Genomic DNA, 19,933 nt, shown 5'->3' on the forward strand with positions numbered 1-19,933 from the left:
GAATGTTGGTAAAGAAATGAGATCAAGAAGAAAGAGCCATCGTAATGTTATTTAGAAACTGCTCTAAAACATTCTATACCATCCTTCAGCAGAGTGCAAAGAAAAAGACTTTGATCAGGGATGCTAAGAAAAGAAGTATAAGGGAGCAACAGTAAGTAAGCGGTGGGCTTTCCCCATGCGTATAAAACAGCTCACCCTGGTATTAGAAAGTTCTGGAAGAGGCCTAGAGATAGTGCATCCTTCCAGGGTTAGCCTTGCATCTCACTATTTCACTGTAGCATGGCGGCAGTTAACTTCGCAGGGTTGGCCTGGCCCTCAAGGACATGGCCAAGAAAGCCAGAGGAGCCTAAAAGTGTGGGGTCTATGCAAAAGCTGGTGGGCGAGGCCAACCTTCACATTATGTTTCCATGGAGCAGGGGCTGTCCTTGTGAGTTCTGGGAATTCAATCATTCATTCATTCAGCAAATATTTATTAAGGGCACGCGATGTTCCAGGCACTGTACTGGATGGATTTGATATGGTGATAAGCAAAAGCCTTGCCCTCATGGATTACATTCTGGTGAGGGATAGTGGGAGAGACTGTGAAACAGAAAAACAAGGATTTAAAGGTTTGGGATTTGCTAGATTACTTGAAATGATCAGATGGAGCTGAGTATGATTGAGCAATTCAAAGGACAGTGAATTCCTCAAACGGTGGTTAGAGAACATTCCGTCTCTTTGGTCTCTCTTAAGAAATGGAAAACAAACAAACAAACAAACAAACACACACCATGGTTTGAGATGGTATCAGCTGCAATATGAAAATGGACTCTGGACTAAAGAGCATGTCTTATAATTTTATTTATTGATTTTTTTAAAATTGATTGATTTGAAAGAGAGAGAGGAAGAGAGATTTGTTGTTCCACTTATTTATGCATTCATTGGTTCATGTATGTGCCCTGATTGGGGTTCAAAGCTGCAACCTTTGGCGTATTTGAACGATGCTCTAACCAACTGAGCCACCCGGCCAAGGCAACAGCTTGTTTTAACAGTCATCATTTGAAAATGCCACTGTTTTTTATTTGGGAAAAAATTAAAATACACAAAGTAGAAAGGGTAAAATAGCAAACATCTGTGTATATGTTCTTCCCTAAAGAAACAATTTTTTAAAATGCGCTTCTTAATTTGTATTTTTCTTTTCTCTCTCTCTCTCTGCAATGAAATAAAGCCCTACAGATAAAGTATACGCCACTTCTGTCCCGTTAGCCTCCCTTTCAGAAGAAACCACTGGACTAGACGAACAGTCCAGGCCTATCCCTGAGTTTATGAAGGTTTTTCCCCTGGTCCTGGAAAGGTGACAGCTAAGGGCCCTTGGAGTGTAAACGAGAGAGCGATACAGGGGGCAATTCCGCTGGCACAGCGGAGACCCCACAGCTTAAGGCAGCAGACTGTCTGAAGTTAGATGGGAGGTTCCCAGTCTGTGGGCTCCAGGGGGAAGATGTGCTGCTGCTGGGGTTCCATTTAGTTGGTCTCCTTCACACTCTGGTCCATACAGTCTTTCCAGATTGCTCAACCCGTATGTAGTTGACAATTTTTACCTCCCATTTCCCTTAAGGCACATTCAACGTATCTTCCAGGATAATGATCTTTGCTGCATACCCAAGCATGACATTCAACCAGGGTTTATACTATCTATTTGTGTAATAGTTAATCATATAATACGCCTTGCTTTGCTGCGCCACTCCTTTTATATCGGCAAGTCTGCTTCTCCCTAGGGGTTTTATTAGCACCTGACAGTGCATTTTTTAGATCCCTTTCTCCCTTTCCTTTCCTCCCAGCTCCTCGGTTAGTCTAGCCCTCAATGGAAGTACAGGACAACAGCCATAAACACTGTTGAACTAAATTCCTTCTATTTAAAAAGTGGGCGCCTTTTTATTAACTCTCCCATTTATAATGCTAGAAACCTCTCAGCCCACAACAGATGGTTATGAGGGATCATAATAGAGAGGACAGGCCCAGGTTAATTTACCATATAAAGCCAGGAAGAGTCTTTGGATGGCCATCCCTGTTTGGTTCTGGCAAAACTCTGTCTATTTATCTTGTTACCTTGTATTTCAAAGCATTTTCACATGCACATCTAATTTGATCCTCCTAGGACCCAGTGAGAGGCAGGGCAGATATCATTTCATTTGGAAAATTTGGGCCCAAATGAAGACAAGCCTTCCCCTGGTCCCCACAATCCTGGATCCCTGTCTTCTCACTTCCGGTCCAGTTGTGTTCCTTTCTCTCAACACTTATTGAAAACTAGGCCTGAAACTCCTAAAGTAAAGCCTTTTGATGGTGATTTCTTTCCTTTATCAACACTTTCTAGGTGGTACACATGGATAGAAGGGCGATGGCTATGACAAGTCAAGGGCGGGGGGAGGGTGGATTTGAAGAAGTTCAGCTATCCAAGCCCTATGGGAGAGCAAAGCACATCTCCGCTAAGTCATTGTCACACAAAGGAAGTTCAGTTGTGAAAACAATGGAGGAACCAGGGAGGATCACTTGAAAGAGATGGTGGTGTAAAGTTCACATTTTTGTTTTTCTTTTAAAGATTATACATGTAATGAGAAGCAGAGAAAGACTATTTTGGGTGTGGGGGTCTTTTATGAGAACTATGATTTTAAATCTCTTGGCTACATTCAGTCAAAACCCCAGACATTTAAAAGATGTGATACCTCCCCTCCTCCCCCGCCCCCTGGGTGTGACTTCTTTTGGTTGGGGGACAAGAAGGGGGTGTAAAAGGCACAGGGGTAAAGGCAATGAACAGTTTCTTTTAACCCACAAGTGAATCCATGACAAAGCTGAACAGAGTTTAACGTGCTGTGGTAGCAGAGTGAAAAAAAGGACTGTTTCCTTTGGGGAAATGCTTGACTTTTTGCTGAGTCAAAATCAGTATTTCAAATCCTTAGGCATAATTAATATATGTATTCTTTAAAATATACATATATATTTATTTTTACAGAGAGAGGAAGGGAGAGAGGGAGAGGGAGAAACATCAGTGTGAGAGAGACACATCGGTTGCCTCCCGCACATGCCCCCACCAGGGCCAGGGGTGGAACCTGCACCCCAGGTACATGCCCTTGACTCAGAATTGAACCCATGACCCCTTGGAGCTCAGGCTAACACTCTAACCACTGAGCACACTGGCCAGGTTTGCTTGTATTAAGGGAGCTGGAGTGGAGCGGCCTCTTATCTCATAATTCTAATGCTTGAGACTGGTCCACGGTTCCCTATCATCCACGGGATAAGCAGAAACCCCCTTGAATGGCTAGCAGACAAGGCCCACCTGCCCAGCCTTACCTCTGCCCACTCTCTCAGTGCTTTGGGCCCCCCGTTTCCCAAATCCAAAGCTGCCTCTCTCCTCAGTGGCTTTGCTCAGGCTGCACACTAAACTGGGGATGCCTCCTGCCTTGGTGCCTACCCCAACCCCTCCCCTTGCGCTCAGGTGTACCTCCTCCAGAAAGCCCTATCTCCTTTCACCTCTCCCTCCGCAATGCTCCTCAAATTCCCATGCACAGCTCTGTCTTTTCCCTTCCCACATGCTTCCCAGCATCATCTATTTATAGGTCTTACTTTATAACCAGAGGAGACGAGCCCTTCAATGGCATAGACTGTGCCCACAAAACATGTTTCAAAATAACTGACTCATCTACAAACTTTATGTTAACCAGAAAAATACATTAACTGCAACATTCCAGGCCTTAACTATTCCGATTCTTTAAGGACTTAGCATGTCTAAAGTTATAGTCCTGATGAATTGATTAGCTGATATAGTCTTGGCTGGACTATTATTCCTCTTTGGTTTCTCTTGTATTGTTTGTGCTGACTTAGGCTGGAAGAGCCAAGCCATTTGGGATAAGCTGGATGTAATTGTGTGTGAATTAAACTTCCTTACCCTCAGGTTTTGAGTTCTTTGTACTCCCCTGGCTTTTCTCTCTCTCTCAATGTTGTAAACGTTACGGGTAAAGGAGGAAAAAGGAATTTTTAAAAAGTGGGTCAACCCACTTATTTTAAAGTCCCGTGGATTTGCCAGACTGAACCTGTGTGACTGCATGTGGGGATTACCCGTGTGGAGACATTCTTATTTACGCGTGTGTGACCTCGTGGGACAGAGTTTCTCCAACCAACTGGCCAGCTGCTTCTCAGCAGTCCTGATCCAGAGCTGCTGTGGACAGTAGGTTTCCATAGAAAACATGGATGTTTCCTTCCTGGCTGACAGTGGCTGCTCTGCGTTTAACAGGAGTGCTTTCAGTTTACTTATTTATTTTGTAGCTGAAACTTGATGGCTAATGAACAAAGAGATTCACAAGTAGAAATTTTCCCATAGATGAAAACCAGGGTTTCCACAGGGCTCAAACATGGTGGTGGTAGTGGTTAGGGGGTGGGCAGCAGGGGGTGGGGGGGTACTGTTTTGTTTGTAAAGAGCAAGTTTTCAAGAACTCAGCTAATTTTACTTTTTTCTCCCCAGCCCCTACTCCAGGAGTCTTACTCATAAAAGGTGGTTACGCTCCAACCCATATTTCAATTTACATCAGCGTGGAAAAAGTAGTAACATCATACGCATCACACAGTTAACTACAAGTTTCGAACCTTTGAAAGCTGAAGGAAATGAAATTAGCTAACATTTCCTTTGGTAACATAGAAGAAAAGAACTCAATGCTGTGTTTGAAGTCCATTGTAATTATATTCCACAGAAATAGTTACTGTTAGAGAAAACAACTGGAGATCTTGCTCCATGAGTCAGCCCCTCTCTCTGTAATCTCTGCCTCTGCAGTGCCGGAAGGATGGGACTCATTCCTGTCTGGAATAATGGCCCATCGCTGGCCTCGGGAGCAGGAGAGCTGTTCCAGGCCTGGTTCTGCCTTCAGCTTGCCGTGACTTCACCTCGTCATGCCTCAGCACTCTCCTCCGCCTCCAGACCACCCCCAGAGAAACACCCACAAAAGCATGCTCTGTAATGTCCTCTCTGTGCCCAGGGCAATGCAAAGCAAAATGAACTGAGCATTCTACATTCTAGAAAGTTAAACATAAGTCACATTACACACAATTTCCTTTTCATTACTTTCACTTCCTCCTCAGTCACTAATTTCAGGTTGGCCAGACCTTGAAAAAAAATTATAGTGTGTGTGTGGGGGGGGGGGGGGGGTGGAGGGGGGGGGGAGGAAGGGGAGGGACCTTTTGAAGGCTACTCCAAAAGTAAGATGAGACTAAAACAGAAAGTAGCTAGGACGCACCACCCACCTCTCCTGGCTTAGAGATACACAGGGCCTGAGGCAGATGAGTTGCAGAAGCCATGAGAGCTGCTCTGCCTGCCACCCACTGTTTCACAGGCTGCAGAGCCGTGCCACAGGCGACACCGGGCAGAGCGAGCCCGGTGATCGCTCCGATAGACGGTCACAATGCTGACTGTGCACAGCTTCCGTAACTCAACCTGAAACCGGGCAAACCCCATTTCAGGTTTCATTACCAGTCCCACACTCGCTGCCAAGGCTCACAAGCCTTCTGGGGGACTCAGGGCCAAGTTTCACTAACGTGGATGCTATTACCAGGCAAAATTAAAGTGGAATTAATCTGCCTCCTGCACACGCTCTAGGTTTATCAGTGCGTTTCAGATAGAGCCCGAAAATTCCCCATATAAGCCGTCCACAGTTCAGGAGGCAAAGATAGATTTCCAAGTACAATCAACCAGTATTCCATCCTAGGGCCACTGAAACCTGAGCCTATGTTTTTCACCCGCAGTGGTAGACAGCATTCCTAGTTAGAAGCATTCAGTTCCATCTGGCCGGTTCTTTCCCGGTCAGATAATACCAGACGTATCTATGTAACATACAAGCCACTGTCAAATAGCACTGAGCCATCTCCCCCAGACAGCTGTTTCACACAAGGGCTTCATTGTCTGAGAAAAGCTTGTATCATTTTACGTCAAGTGCTGCGGGAACAAGCATTCTGTCAGCTGCCACAGTGTGGAGGAAAACACTCCCTGCAGAGTCTCATTATTTTGTTATTGAGCCAAAAGCCCGCTATCGACTCTTAGGGATGAGGGTTTGAAACAAGAACGAAAGTCCTTGCTCTGCTTTTATTTTATCAGGAGAAAGAATAGCTCCACACACCCGAAGGATTTAGAGTTACACTTTTCAAAAGCTAGCTGGAGGTTACTAGGCGACTCCTCGTGCTTGTTTCATTCTGCCCTGCGTGGCGCACATTTATCCAGCCTCAGGTAAACCGGGAAAGTGTTTGCCAGCCCGGAGGGAATGCCAAAAACAAAATCCCTAGGCAGCAGCTGTCAGAGTGAGGATAATGGCATCATAAAGTAATTGATAATTGAATAATTATTTCAAATTGGATGGCTCCTTTCTTTGATTGCAACCACCCAAGCCCAAATCTGTACTTGAAATTACCATTGAGCAAATAGGTTTTCTTCCTAACTCATCCTCCCCCTCCTTCTGTTCTGACATGGACATACTATGCAGTTGACTCTTGAACAACATACAGATTAGGGGCACCAACTCCCCATAGTTGAAAATCAGTATCTAATTTTTTTTTTTTTAGAAAGAGTATGTGACATTATTTGGTCATTTTACTTTATTTATTTTTAAATATATTTTTATTGATTTCAGAGAGGAAGGGGGAGGGAGAGAGAGATAGAAACATCAGTGATGACAGAGAATCACTGATTGGCTGCCTCCTGCACGCCCCACACTGGGGATGGAGCCCACAACCCGGGCATGTGCCCTTGACCGGAATCGAACCCGGGACCCTTCAGTCCGTAGGCTGACGCTCTATCCACTGAGCAAAACCGGCTAGGCAGCATATAACTTTTGATTCCCCCAAAACTTAAGTTGTCCCTTGGTATCTGTGGGGCATTGGTTTCAGGACCCCAGCACCAAAATCCATGGATGCTCAAGTCCCCTAATATAAAATGGCCTAGATCAATGCACACAGTCATATCCACAGACTCTAAACTACAGATTGAAAAAAATCCTCCCACTGGCCGGTGGGACTCGGTTGAGTATTGTCTCATGCACCAAAAGGTTGCCAGTTCGGTTTGCAGTCAGGGCACATGCCTGGGTATCGGGTTCAATCCCCTGTCAGGGTGCATGCTGATCTCTCTCTCTCTCTCTCTCTCTCTCTCTCTCTCCTGCTCTCTTCCTTTCTCTCTAAAATCAATAAAAACATATTTTTAAAAAAAGAAAAGAAAAAATCCTCATATAAGCGGACCTACACAGTTCAAAGCTGTGTTGTTCAAGGGTCAATTGTACTTTTAATTCAGGAAGACATTTTTAAAAATACCTTACATTCTTATAAGCATAATGAGTAACTATGAACATGATGATAGCATACTTGTTCTACCTACCTTTAGCTGTTGCAGACATTTAAAAATATATATTTTTATTGATTTCAGAGAGGAAAGAAGAGGGAGAGAGAGATAGAAGCATCAATGATGAGAGAGAATCATTGATTGGCTGCCTTCTACCTGCCCCATACTGGGAATGGAGCCCACAACCCAGGCATATGCCCTTGACCGGAATCAAACCCGGGACCCTTTAGTCCACAAGCCGATGCTCTATCCACTGAGCCAAACTGGCTAGGGCTGCTGCAGACATTTTTAAAGAAGAGGGATTTTTTTTTTTCACTGTGATAAAATATACATAAGATCTACCATTTTAACAATTTTTAAGTGTACAATTCAGAGAAACATTAAGTACATTCATCAAACATTTTAAAAGATGATAAAATTGGGATAATGATGGTGTCCCACAAAATAAAATAGGCAAGTATGGTAGAATCTTCCTTTCTCTCCCTCTTATCTTCCATGAAGACTTTGAAGACTAGCTCTCATGGGAGGGACCTGTGCAGGAGCCACCTTCGCCATGTGCCCTGGGGAGAGGCCCTTCTTGTAGAGGACCCAAAGAACACCAACAGTGGCTTGACCAAGAGATGGATACAGCTGTGGTTGGCCCATGAGCCCCAGCTGTTTTTCTGGCTGTACACAGATTATTCTTTTAAGCTGGTTACTTAGAAATGGGCTATGCCTGTCAAACGGGATTGACCCCTCTTCTTTACCACTCCTTTTTTGAAAAAAAAAAAAAAAAATTAAATTAGAGAATTAGTAAAACAAAGGCCCTGTACAACTGCAGGCCCGGTTATCTGAACAGAATTGTGGTTGCCAAGACACCAGGAAGAGATATGTAGAGAGAGCTTTAGAGGACAGCACCAAGCAACAAAGTATTATTATCTTGTCAACTGTTATTCATGTTGTATCTGTTCCATCAGACACTTCTGTGTTCTGTGACCTTGGACAAGACACTGCCAGAGAGCTGTTTTGAGGGCAAATGAGACAACACCTGTTAAAAGTCTCTAGCCCTCTGCGGGGGTATTGTAAGGACAAGATGAATAGTCTTTCGTGTGCTTATGTTCCCCCTTCTCACGGTGGAGGTTTGCTTGGGCTTTCTGGTCATGTCCTCCCTTGGATCTGCCACACTTAAAATTGTCATCTCTTTGACCTGAGCATGTGAGTTTGCCTCCCCACTGTTTAGAAACCTGGAATGCTTGTAGATGGGAGCTCCTGTTTTGTACCTCCCAGAGCATAAAAGAAAGAAAAAGCCTTCAAGTGCTGGCAGAACAGAATCGCATCCCAAGAGCTGGAAGGGACACACAGGGCTCATCTAGACCATCCAGCCAACCAACACAACCGTCCATCTTCCGTTTCTGAGGCAAATGCTTCTCTCTCTCTGCCAAATCCTTACTCTGCTGAGAAGGGCTCATCACCTCACAAGGTTACACCCCTCCATCTTTTGACAAAAATAACTGCTAGTTACGTACTACTTTTTAGCTACTTAGGAAGAAATGTTTTGTTAGATAAAATACATTTGTAAAGCAAAATTTTCAAAGTATTTCAAGGACTCAAATACACATTGACGGATCCTCTGCTATGTGCTAGCAAATATGAAGATGATGAGACAGTAATCATGGCTGTCCTCAGAGAGCTCACTTTCCAGTGGAGGAGAGAGATACAGATTATCATAAAATTATGTTGGAAATGCCGGATAGAGAAACGTACAGGCTATTACAGAAGCACCAGTGAAGTACAGCCAACCCAGCCTGAGGGGAGACATTCCATAAAGACTCCCAGGTGAGGCCCAAGCTGAGACTTGAAGGAAGAGCCATATATTGTAAACTAGTTGGGCTTATACAAATAGATATTACTAATTTGGGTTAGTTTTGTACATTTTAAAAAGCACACGTAAAGGGCATTTACCTCTAAACTTTGTGTTAGCAGTTTGGTCTAAAATTATAAAATTATATTTAAAAAAGTAATAATTTGAACCTTTCACGATAGTCCATTGACTTTCAAACTGTATTCCAGGAATCCTAGAATTTTGGGGAGAGGGGACTGGCGTGTTTTAGGCACCTGAGTCTGGGGGCGGTAGAAGCTAAGCAGGCAGTGCTCCGGGCCCTCACCAGAAGTGCTTCACTGTCGCTCCTGTTATATTTGTGGGGGCTGTTGTATATTTTTTTCTAATTCGAAAAGGAGGTTCTGATATGAAAATACGTTTCAAACTACAAAGAGAGGCCAAGTCCCCAGTGAAGAAGGGTTCATTACATACTTGTCATCTAAGGCCAATTTACTCAGTTGGGTACTTTAAAGCAAAGCACCAAAAATATTCCCACTCCTACTTATCTTTGCTCATTCTGCAACCATGACCCTAGTACCCCATCCCCACCCCAGGCAGCAACCTCATAAAATAAAGAGGTAGACTTGAAAAAATGAATCATTATTCTGAAGAAAACACCCTCAAGAAGTACAGTTTATTAATGGTGGGATGGTGGCACCTTCATGTACAAAGGACAGCAAATTATCATTCTTTAGAACAAATCGTGTTATAACGAATACTGTCATAACAAAAAATCACTTCATATGGAATAGATTTATAATTCCTAATTCTAAACCAGTGTTTTGCCCTGGCTGTGTGGCTCAGTTGGTTGAGCATCATCCCATGCATCAAAAGGTTGCTGGTTCCATTCCGGGTCAGGGCATATGCACAGGATTTGGGCTTGATCCCCACTTGGGAGTGTACAGGAGGTCGGCAGCCTGATCAATGTTTCACTCTCACATCTACGTTTCTCTCTCTCTCTTCCCTTCCTCTTTCTCTCAAAATCAATACAAGATCTTTTTTTTTTTAAATCAATGTTTTAAATAACATCTGATATAAAGTTTTAGAACAGCTAATGTTTGGGTAGTCCCTTTGTGTTTATCATTTTGGGACTTTACCAGTCATGTACATTTCAAAATACAACTATGTTTTTCTTTAGTCCCAAACGCAAGATGAGAACCTGGTTTTCTGACATGACTGTCAGAAATACATTGTTTTGATACAACCACATATACTTTTCACTGCTCTTTTAGTCTAAAGGAAGATTTTCCAAAATATTTATACAATGTCTATACAACACATCATTATGAAGCTGGGTTGAGAGAAGTAGATCTAGTCTCAGGTTAAAAGAAAACATCAGATGAACAGGTTCCCTGGGTCCTATTGAAAGCCACCCAGGAAGGTAGAATGAGTCCCAAACGAATGAATTGAATGGATTGAAATCCGAAGGAGAGCTTGTTCTGTTGAGCAGCACTCAAAGGCCGTAGCTCCTGAGACACGGATGTTTCCTAGAAAATCTAGTACACTTTGGGTATGCGCACACGGGGAAAAGAGACCACGAAGCAACTGCTAAGACTTTCTTACTGAAGCCTCTCCCCACCCACTGCTCCTGGTGGTGCCTCATTCACCTGTTATGAGGGCAAAAAGCTAATTCTGCTTGTGGATCAACACTCAAGTGAGCCCCCAGTGGCATCGACTCTTCGGGCCAAGTGTCAAGGAGATTAATTTTTCTACTGCTAAGTTGTTTGAACTCATAATGTGAAAGAATCTAATGAATGTTACAGAAACCCATTTATGGATTTTTTAACCTGCTCATAACGGTAACAAATAAGCTAGTCATCTGGTTGGCAGGGTCTAGGCAGGAGGCAGGAGCAGAGAGAAAAGATGTGAGCAAGAAAGTGGACACAGAAAGGAAATCCCACAAACTACTGTTATTTCCCAGACTTAGTTTTCATTGAACACTACTTCCTTAATGGAAGACTCACTGCTCCTTGACACAGCGAGCTTGGCTTATTTAATAAGTCCTTTTAACATGACTTACAGTAGGCTCTCAGTCTAGTTATTAAGAAATTACTATTATTTTTGTGAGGGATGATAATGCATGGTGATTATGTGAGAGAGAAAAAGTCCTTGTCAGTGTGGGATACATAGTGAAGTGACATGATGCCTTAGATTTTTTTTTTTAAGAATCTGGCAAAGCCCTAACGCGTTTGGCTCAGTGGATAGAGCGTCGGCCTGCGGACTGAAAGGTCCCAGGTTCGATTCCGGTCAAGGGCATGTACATCCCCAGTAGGGGGTGTGCAGGAGGCAGCTGATCGATGTTACTCTCTATCCCTCTCCCTTCCTCTCTGTAAAAAATCAATAAAATATCTTTTTTTTAAAAAAAGAATCTGGCAAAAATAACAATAAGTGGGGGGAAATAAGAAGATAAGACTGGCCAAGTGTTAAACTTCACGATGGGCAGATGGGGGTTCATTACATTAAACTTTCTATTTCTGTGCACGTTTTAAAATTTTCATAATAAGAAGTTAAACACCGATTTTTAAAATAGGTCCAAAAGCCACACCAGGACAACACTCTTCTAGCTGGTTCCCATGCAAAAAGAAGGCAGCCTACCACTAAATGTCTATCATTCGTCAGTTGGAAGATCCGACGTTCATTGAGTAATAGTTTTTCAGAGGAAAATAAGTAAATACACAGTGATTGTAAACTGTATCAAATTTCAGAATTGTTGAAAATGTGCAAAACGTGCCTCGAAATCATCGTACTTTAAAGCCATTTTTTTTCTTTGTCCATGTTCACTAGGCATTGTTGTTGTTGCTAAAAGGCCAGGTTTGCAAAGAAAGGTGTGCCAGGTCTCCATGATTTAGTCAGTCATCATATTTTATTTTATCACTTCATTTGGGCCATTAAATTGCAGTTCACGTTAACTTAGCGGCTGAAGGTTTGCCTCCCTAAAAACGGAAGCAAGAAAGTGCACGCGAAAGCAGGCTTAAGAATGCAAATAAGTCTGAGCCTCTTCCCGGCCTGTACATGACTAGCCTTGTTTTCACATTGCCTGCTAATGAAAGTAATAACACTGTGAGGTCATCAATGCCCCAAGCACACGTATGTGTGGACCTGGAAACTGGTCAGAATCACTGTTCGTTCCCCGAGAATCGGCTACCCCTTCAGTTGACACCTCGGGGAAGAGGGACCACGTTAGGAGGCCGCCCCTCCGCGGAGCGTGGTGTTTTTCAGAGGAAAGGATCCTGAACTACAAGCGATGGCTCTAGAGCTGGGGAAGGTGTGACCAGAGGTGCTCTCTTTATTGTGCCGCCCTGGGGCGCCCGGCTCTCCCACCCGCCCCGCGGCGGTAGGGTTAGACTGCAGGCTGCACACGCGCATCTGGCAGGGAGGGAACCCCCGTCTAAAGACGCCAGGTGCGCCCCGGCCCCGCGCGTACAGATGTGCACAGCTGCGTACTTACTGTCTTCCGGCAGGCTGTTCTCCCGCTCTTCTCTCTCCATCTGCTGGCACCAGCCTTCCATGCGGTCGCGCTCCGCCTGCAGAAGCTTCAGAAACCAGTGGCCATCCCGGTGGCACACTGACCTTTGAACGGCCTCCATGGGGTCTTCAGTGATCGAGTCAATCCAGGGATCCGGGGGAGGCAGGATCGAAGGGTCAAAATCCGCGTCGAAGTCGTCGTCGGCCGCACAGGCGTGGTAGTGGTTTCCTGAGCCCTGAATGCTGACGGTGGAGGTGCTGGCGTCCCGGGAGAACTGTCTGGCCGCGGGGCCCGGGCACGAATTGTCCTCTATAGACTCCAGAGAGTTTTCCAGATTGTCGTGGAAGTCCAGGTCCGCCTGCACTGCTGTCGTCACACTGTTGGATCGGGTGAACCTGCGGAAGCTTGGAGGAATAGAGAAAGGAGATTTAGTGCAAGGATATTTCTTGAAGCAACACCACTTTCCACATTTCTTCATGGGTGTGACAATAGGGGGGTCTCATCTTCTCAGTCTGCAGAGGCAGGCCCTGATACAAGCCTATCAGTTGCCGTAGCTCTAACATAAAGAATACAAATTTCTCTGAGCGTCGATCTATGAACCAGGAGGTCACAGTTTGATTCCCGGTGGGGCACATGCCCAGGTGGCGGGCTCAGTCCCTGGTATAGGAGGCAGCCCATCAATGAGTCTCTCTCATCATTGATGTTTCTGTCTCTCTCTCTCCTCTCCCTTCCTCTCTGAAATCAATAAAAAAATATTTAAACAAAGAATACAAATTTCTCATCTTCATTCAATATTAAAGCACATCTACAGAGATTTCAGAAGTGGAGCAAGCAAAGCCAGTATAATGTCCAATGGCCAATTTCCTCCCCAAATCTGAACAGCCTGAATCCTGAGATTCAGATTGGTGAGGGGTAAAGGAGCAATTCAATTGTATCTCATTATGCATAACTTGCATAGAAATGGGAAGGAGGGGAACCAACCCAAACTGGGCCAAGGCTATCGTGAATCTGGCAAAAATCACATTTTTCCAGCGGCAGCTCTTACCAACTAAGACTTCCTCAAAGCAAACTAAAGAATTGGTAGGTTCCCCTTGAAGTAAGACTCCTTTCTCCCGGTAAGGATTCACATGTCTCTTGATCACATAGGTCGTTGTTATTACTTGGTACAAAGCTTTTGGGGCAAAAATCAGCTCACAGTTCTAGAGTTCTCCTGTACCATCCTCCCCTGTGCCTTTCATTTCCCTTCTCACGGTCCTTCTACCAAGGTGATGGAAGACAACTTGTTAAGTTGTCTGAGCATTTTATACGGACATCCATGCGATCAGCGTTTCCCAACCAAAGGACTCTGTACATCCCTGGTTGATTCCTGCAGGGAAGGTGAAGACGTGGAGGACGGGAGGGTTGGGGAAGAACCGAGGAGCAGTGAATTCTTTCTCAGACAAGGGAAAGGGAGGTGTGGGTGAGCAGCAATTTAAAATGCACACACCCACAAGCTTCATGGCTCCTGGCGCAGGCAGGAAACGATGGAGAATATAAGTTCACTGAAGGTAGCATTGTGTGTCTATTATCCCATCTGTATTTCTTTGTTTTTTTCTTAAGATAATTTCTTGATCTAATGTTTTATATATTTTTATTGTGAAAAAATACATATCACAGAATTTACCATTTTAATAAGTGTTAAGTGTACAGCTCAGTGGCATAAGTACATTATTCACATGGTTGTGCATCCTCACTATTACCCATCTCCAGAAGTTTTTCATTCTTGATAATTGAAACTCTTTCCCCTTTAAATAACTACCACTCATTCTACCTACCCCTTCCCCAGGCTCTGGCAACCACCATTCCTTCTGTGCCTTTGCGTGTGACTACTTTAGGTCTCTCATATAAGTGGAATCATAACGTAATTGTCCTTTTGTGACTGCCTTATTTCATTTAGTGTAATGCCTTCAAGGTTCATCCATGTTGTAGCATGTGCCATAATTTCCTTCCTTTAAGAGGGTGAATAATAATCCCCCCCTATTCATGGGGATATGCTCCAAACCCCTCAGTGGCTCCCCGAAACTACGGTTAGTACTGAACCTTGTGTATACTGTTTTTCCCTACACATTCACACCTGAGATAAAGTTTAATTTGTAGACACAGTAAGAGAGTAAAAAACAATCCTATATAATAAAAGGCTAACATGCAAATAGACCGAACAGCGGAACAACCGAACAACCGATCGCTATAATGTGCGCTGACCACCAGGGGGCACACGCGGAACATGGTGGGCACTGGCCATGGTGGGATGGTGGAGCAGGTGAGCGGGGGCACCAAACCAAGGCAGGGCGCCGGTCGCTGTCATTGGGGTGAGCCTCTGGTGGTTACTGAAAATTCTTTGCTCCTGTGCGCTGTGGTCCTGCTGGGCGTTTGTATCTGCTACCAGCGCCGGCCCTGCTTGCACCTGCTGCCAGTGCCTGGTGTCAGCCCCGATCGGTTGGCGTCATCAGCGGGTGCGAGCGGTGGCTGCCAGCCCCGATCGCCCCTGAGGGCTCTCCACCTTTCCCTGCTCCTGAGTGGCGATTGGGACAGCAGCCTCCGCTCGCACTCACTGCTGGCGCTGGCCCCAATTGCTCCACGCTGTCAGCGGGTGCGAGCAGGGCCAGTGTTGTCAGCACATGGGCGTGGCAGCGACTGGAGCAGGGCTGCCAGCAGATAGGGGACCGGGGACCGCGGCATGGAGGATGGGCCAAGACCCGCCCCTGTGCCCACCACAGCCTCACAGTCCACAGTTCCTTTCAAGGTGCACGAATTCGTGCACTGGGCCCCTAGTAACTAATAATACAATAGAACAATTATAACAATATACTATAATAAAAGTTATGTGGGTCTCTCTCTCTCAAAATTTCTCATTGTACCGAACTCACCTTTTCACTTAATGGAAGCACCGTACAGTTTCTCTTTGGCATAGCTGAATGGCCAGCATCACTACTCTTGTGCTTTGGGGCCAATAAGTATAAAAAGGGTTACTTGAACACAAACACTGCGATACGGGACAGTCAATCTGATAACCTAGTCTGCTGCTGACTCACGGGCAGGGCAGGGAGTATACACAGAGCTAATGCCCTGGACAAAAGGATGATTCACTTCCCAGGAGAAACAGAGAGGGATGGAGCAAGATTTCATCATGCTATTCAAAACGGTGCACAATTTAAAACTTACGAATTGTTTATTTCTGGAATTTTCCACTTAATATTTTCAGACATGATTGACTGCCAGAAATCTCAGAAAGCAAAACCGCAAATAAGAGGGGACTACTGTATGTATATACCATATTTTGTTTATACATTCATGTCTTAATGGACTCTTCTGCTATGAACATGGGTGTACAAATACCTCTTTGAGATCCTGCTTTCAATTCTTTTGGGTATATACCCAGAAGTACAATTGCTGAATTATATGGTAATTCTGTTTTTAATTTTGAGCAACTGTCATGCTGTTCTCCAGAGCAGGCACACCATTTTATATTCCCATCAATAGTGCACAAGGGGTCCAATTTCTACACATCCTTGCCAACACTTATTTATGTTTTGTTTTTCTTTAATAGTAGCCTTCCTAATGGGGCCGAGGTGGTAAATTTTCTTGACCAGTTCATGATTATACCACTTTAAGATTGCTTATTTGCCAGTTGATTTTCAGTTACTGTTTCATGTTCCATAGTGGACTAAACAATACAGCATTTAATAAACTAGATATGCTTTCCTGGAACACTCTGTGAAAGCCAATTAAAACTAGTACTCTGATCCCTCAAAAATAAAGAATGACCAGAACAAAACAGGTAATTATTTGCAACTCTATACCCCTTAGAAAAACTGGAAGTCCCAATCATCTGAATAAATCACTTTTTCCCCAAGATAATAAATGTCTAGGAAAAAAGTGGCTGCACTAATTTGTGTTAGTTATTAGCACAGTCAAAATGATCAAATATGTTGTGATTCATTTTATGAAGATGAACCAGATGACACTGGCCCATTTCACTGTTTGCTGTTTTCAAGAAATTACTTCCATGATACCTGGTCATTTTATAAGTTTTCAAACTCTCCAATGGGCCATTCAAAATCACATAGTGCGAGAGTCTGAAGGCAATGTTATAGATCTCTGTACTAGCGAGGAAATGTAGAAGAGCCACTTATTTCTGAACTTCCTCTCCAGCTGCATATGTGTGATCTGGATGGCACTCCTTGCAACAGTTGACAGCGTGGCTGTTCTACTAACACAAAATCCCAGCTATGAAAAAACACTAGGCTGCGCTCTCCAAGATCATGTACTGCCAGAGGCATTACATTTCCAGACTTAAGGACGGACCAGTGCCTTATTGTTTTCAATTGGAGCAAAGTTGCCAGAGACAGAATCTGTTTCACATACAAAACAGAATGACCTACTTTCCTGGGCCCGTTTCTATTCGACACAAAACCGTATCATCGGCATTCCTGACAGAGGCTCCTGGCTATGAATCTGGTAAAGTATCCACCTCCTTAAGAAAAATCACTTGGCAGCAGATGAGTAGAAGTTTGCAGTTTAGTCACCCAGAAAGAAATAACAGTTAAGTAAAATGAAAATGGTTTGGGATTAAAAGCGGTGCCTTTGAACTCAGGCAGCCCTGGCCCGGCTGCACTGTGTCTATCAATTAAGTTCCTCAAGCAAGTGCTTTCTTCCACCCAGAGCTTTCAAAGAATGTTCTGCTCTACAGAACGTGTTCAGTCTTTCATGGGCCAAGTTCCTTCTCAGGGAAAGGTGCAATCAAGTTGTTGCTGTTTTAAATTTTTGACAAAAACACAGAAGCAGTCACTGGATTAATTTCTGTATTTTTTGAAAAGAACAGATTCGTTGCTGGTTGCTGCTAATAATCCAAAAGCTGAACCCAGTGTCTTGCTAGTTTTGAACCCACAATCTCCAGCATTGAAGCTTCTTGAGTCCTTCATGCCCTGAAGGCACAATGTGTAATAATTACAGCTTCTGAAACAGACCGGCCAATATTCTGGTCTAAGGAGCAAAAAACCATGAAACTACAGACTGGCTCAACCAGTATGGGACACAATACCCTGTCTGTTCTGAATAGCAAGAGAAAAGTCACTTGTTAGTATTCACCTCTGCTGTTGCTTTGTGCTCCTTCTATGAAACCAGTTTATATTTCAATTAGAGGATTTTCTGCCCCCTCCTGCGACTTTTCTGCACAGCAGGCTACAAATCAACACACAGATGGTGAGTTGCAGGCCCATTCTCATCTCCTCTGTCTGATGGGACTGTCTAAGCAAAATAAGTCATGAGCAGAAACTAAGCACAGTTGTTATCTTTAGAATATATATGCTTGGGACCTGCAAGGATTCCATTATGCGAGACCTAAGCCATGAAATTATCTTAAGGAGACGAACTAAGTCATCCTGTTGCAGAATCCTCTGGCTTCTAGTGATCTTTATCTCTCTCATTCACACAGTGGATGCTTTTCAGGGCTACATCTAGTTTCAAAAGGAGTCCCGTGCTGCTCTTTCTTTATAGGGGACTTCAGACCGAATATATGTGGGGTCTCAAAATGCTACTCTTCAAAAGTGCAGCCATCTTGGTATTTTGTGAAATGGTTCCCTTTAACTGATGTAAAAACCCAAGGTATCTCCTTACATAAAATAAAAGATAGGTTAAAAGAAAGATGTGGGGTGAGGAGATTGAGATCAAGAATTACAACTTTCTAGCCCTGGCCAGTTTGGCTCAATGGATAGAGCGTCAGCCTGAGGACTGAAGGGCCTGGGGTTCGATTCCAGTCAAGGGCACGTGCCCGGGTTGCAGGCTTGGTCCCCAGTAGGGGGCATGCAGGAGGCAGGAGGCAGCTGGTCAATGATTCTCTCTCATCATTGATGTTTCAATCTCTCTCTCCCTCTCCCTTCCTCTCTGAAATAAAAAATATAAATATATATATATATATATATATATATATATATAAACACCTGAGGATATTTTTTCCTTTTTATTTTTTTTTTTAGAGAGAGAGTAGAAGGGAAGGAGGGGAGAGAGAGAGAGAGAGAGAGAGATCAATTGGTTGCCTCCCGCATGTGCCCCTACCAGGGCCAGGGACCAAACCTGCAACCAGGTACATGCCCTTGACCAGGAATTGAACATGTGACCCTTCGGTGCCCAGGGTGATGCTCTAACCACTGAGCACATGACCGGGGCAAGGTTCATGCTTTCTGTCACATCAGCTTCCCAGTTAGAACAGTGCATGAAGAACCTAGGCCTAATGCAGCCCTTGTTTCCAAATTCAGTGGGGAGGAACTCTCCAGCACCCCATTTGTATGAGGTTAGCACTGTCTTATCGACAAATTTTAAAACTACCTCAACACAAAAATCCATTGGTTATTTAAAGCCCTCCATGTTCATCATTCTTCTGCTTGAAGATCTCTCTCTTTCTTATTTATTTATTTATTTATTTATTTATTTATTTGAGAGAGAGAGAGAGAGAGAGAGAGAGAGAGAGAGAGATATCAATTTGTTGTTCCACTTATTCATTGGTTGATTCTTGTAAGTGCTCTGAGCAGGCATTGAACCTGCAACCTTGGCATATCAGGACAACACTCTAACCCACTGAGCTACTTGGCCAGGGCCATGAAAATCTCTTTAAGCAAAGGAAAATAGAATAGGTTTTCAACATAAAGACTCTCTCTACTTCAAATAATTGTATTATATTTGTCAAATAAAAGAAAGGGAGGAAATGGAAAATAACCACAGTGGGCTTGTTATCATGTGATAACTTCAGAGAGCACGCCCATGCTGCCAGCCTCCTTTCAGTACCAGCTGGGCAGGTGCTAGCGCAGTGATGGGCTGTCACTGTAAGACCTTGGTGAGGAGTCTCAACAGAACATCCTTGAACTGACTGTGCCCCAGGAGGAACTGCTTTCTTCAGCAATCTGAGCATTAGGTCACTCCCTGGCTCTTACCCTCAGGCAGCTAAAAGCCCAAGAGGTCTCACTTACAATTTTTTATTTTTACTTTTATTGTGGTCTTGTTGTTGGGTCAAATGGAGGCCATAGGCTTGTGAAATAGATGCCTTTTTTAAAAAAACAAAAACAAAAACTAAATTATCTTGAGAAATGTGTAAGAGAAAGAGAGAGAGATGAGGAAAAGACAAAGAGACAAAAGGAAGGAGGAAAGAGAAAAAGAAAAAGGAAGGAAGGAAGGAGAGAGAGAGAAAAAAAAGTGCATGAGGCATGTCAGGAATTATGCCAAGTTTCAGGCTTTT

At 43.9% G+C, this 19,933-nt stretch overlaps 1 protein-coding gene across 14 annotated transcripts in view; it reads right to left on the minus strand.

Moving 5' to 3' along the window:
• Positions 1-19,933, minus strand: part of DLGAP1 (DLG associated protein 1) — a 240,626-nt gene that overhangs the window by 10,139 nt on the left and 210,554 nt on the right. For all 14 annotated transcript variants that reach the window (XM_008159956.3, XM_008159949.3, XM_054724209.1 and 11 more), the window contains one exon: positions 12,649-13,070. In XM_008159956.3, coding sequence (XP_008158178.2) covers positions 12,649-13,070 — 422 coding nt within the window. The remainder of the gene's footprint in view (positions 1-12,648; positions 13,071-19,933) is intronic.

Source organism: Eptesicus fuscus, chromosome 12 (assembly GCF_027574615.1).
Source record: "Eptesicus fuscus isolate TK198812 chromosome 12, DD_ASM_mEF_20220401, whole genome shotgun sequence".
NCBI classification, from domain to species: domain Eukaryota; kingdom Metazoa; phylum Chordata; class Mammalia; order Chiroptera; family Vespertilionidae; genus Eptesicus; species Eptesicus fuscus.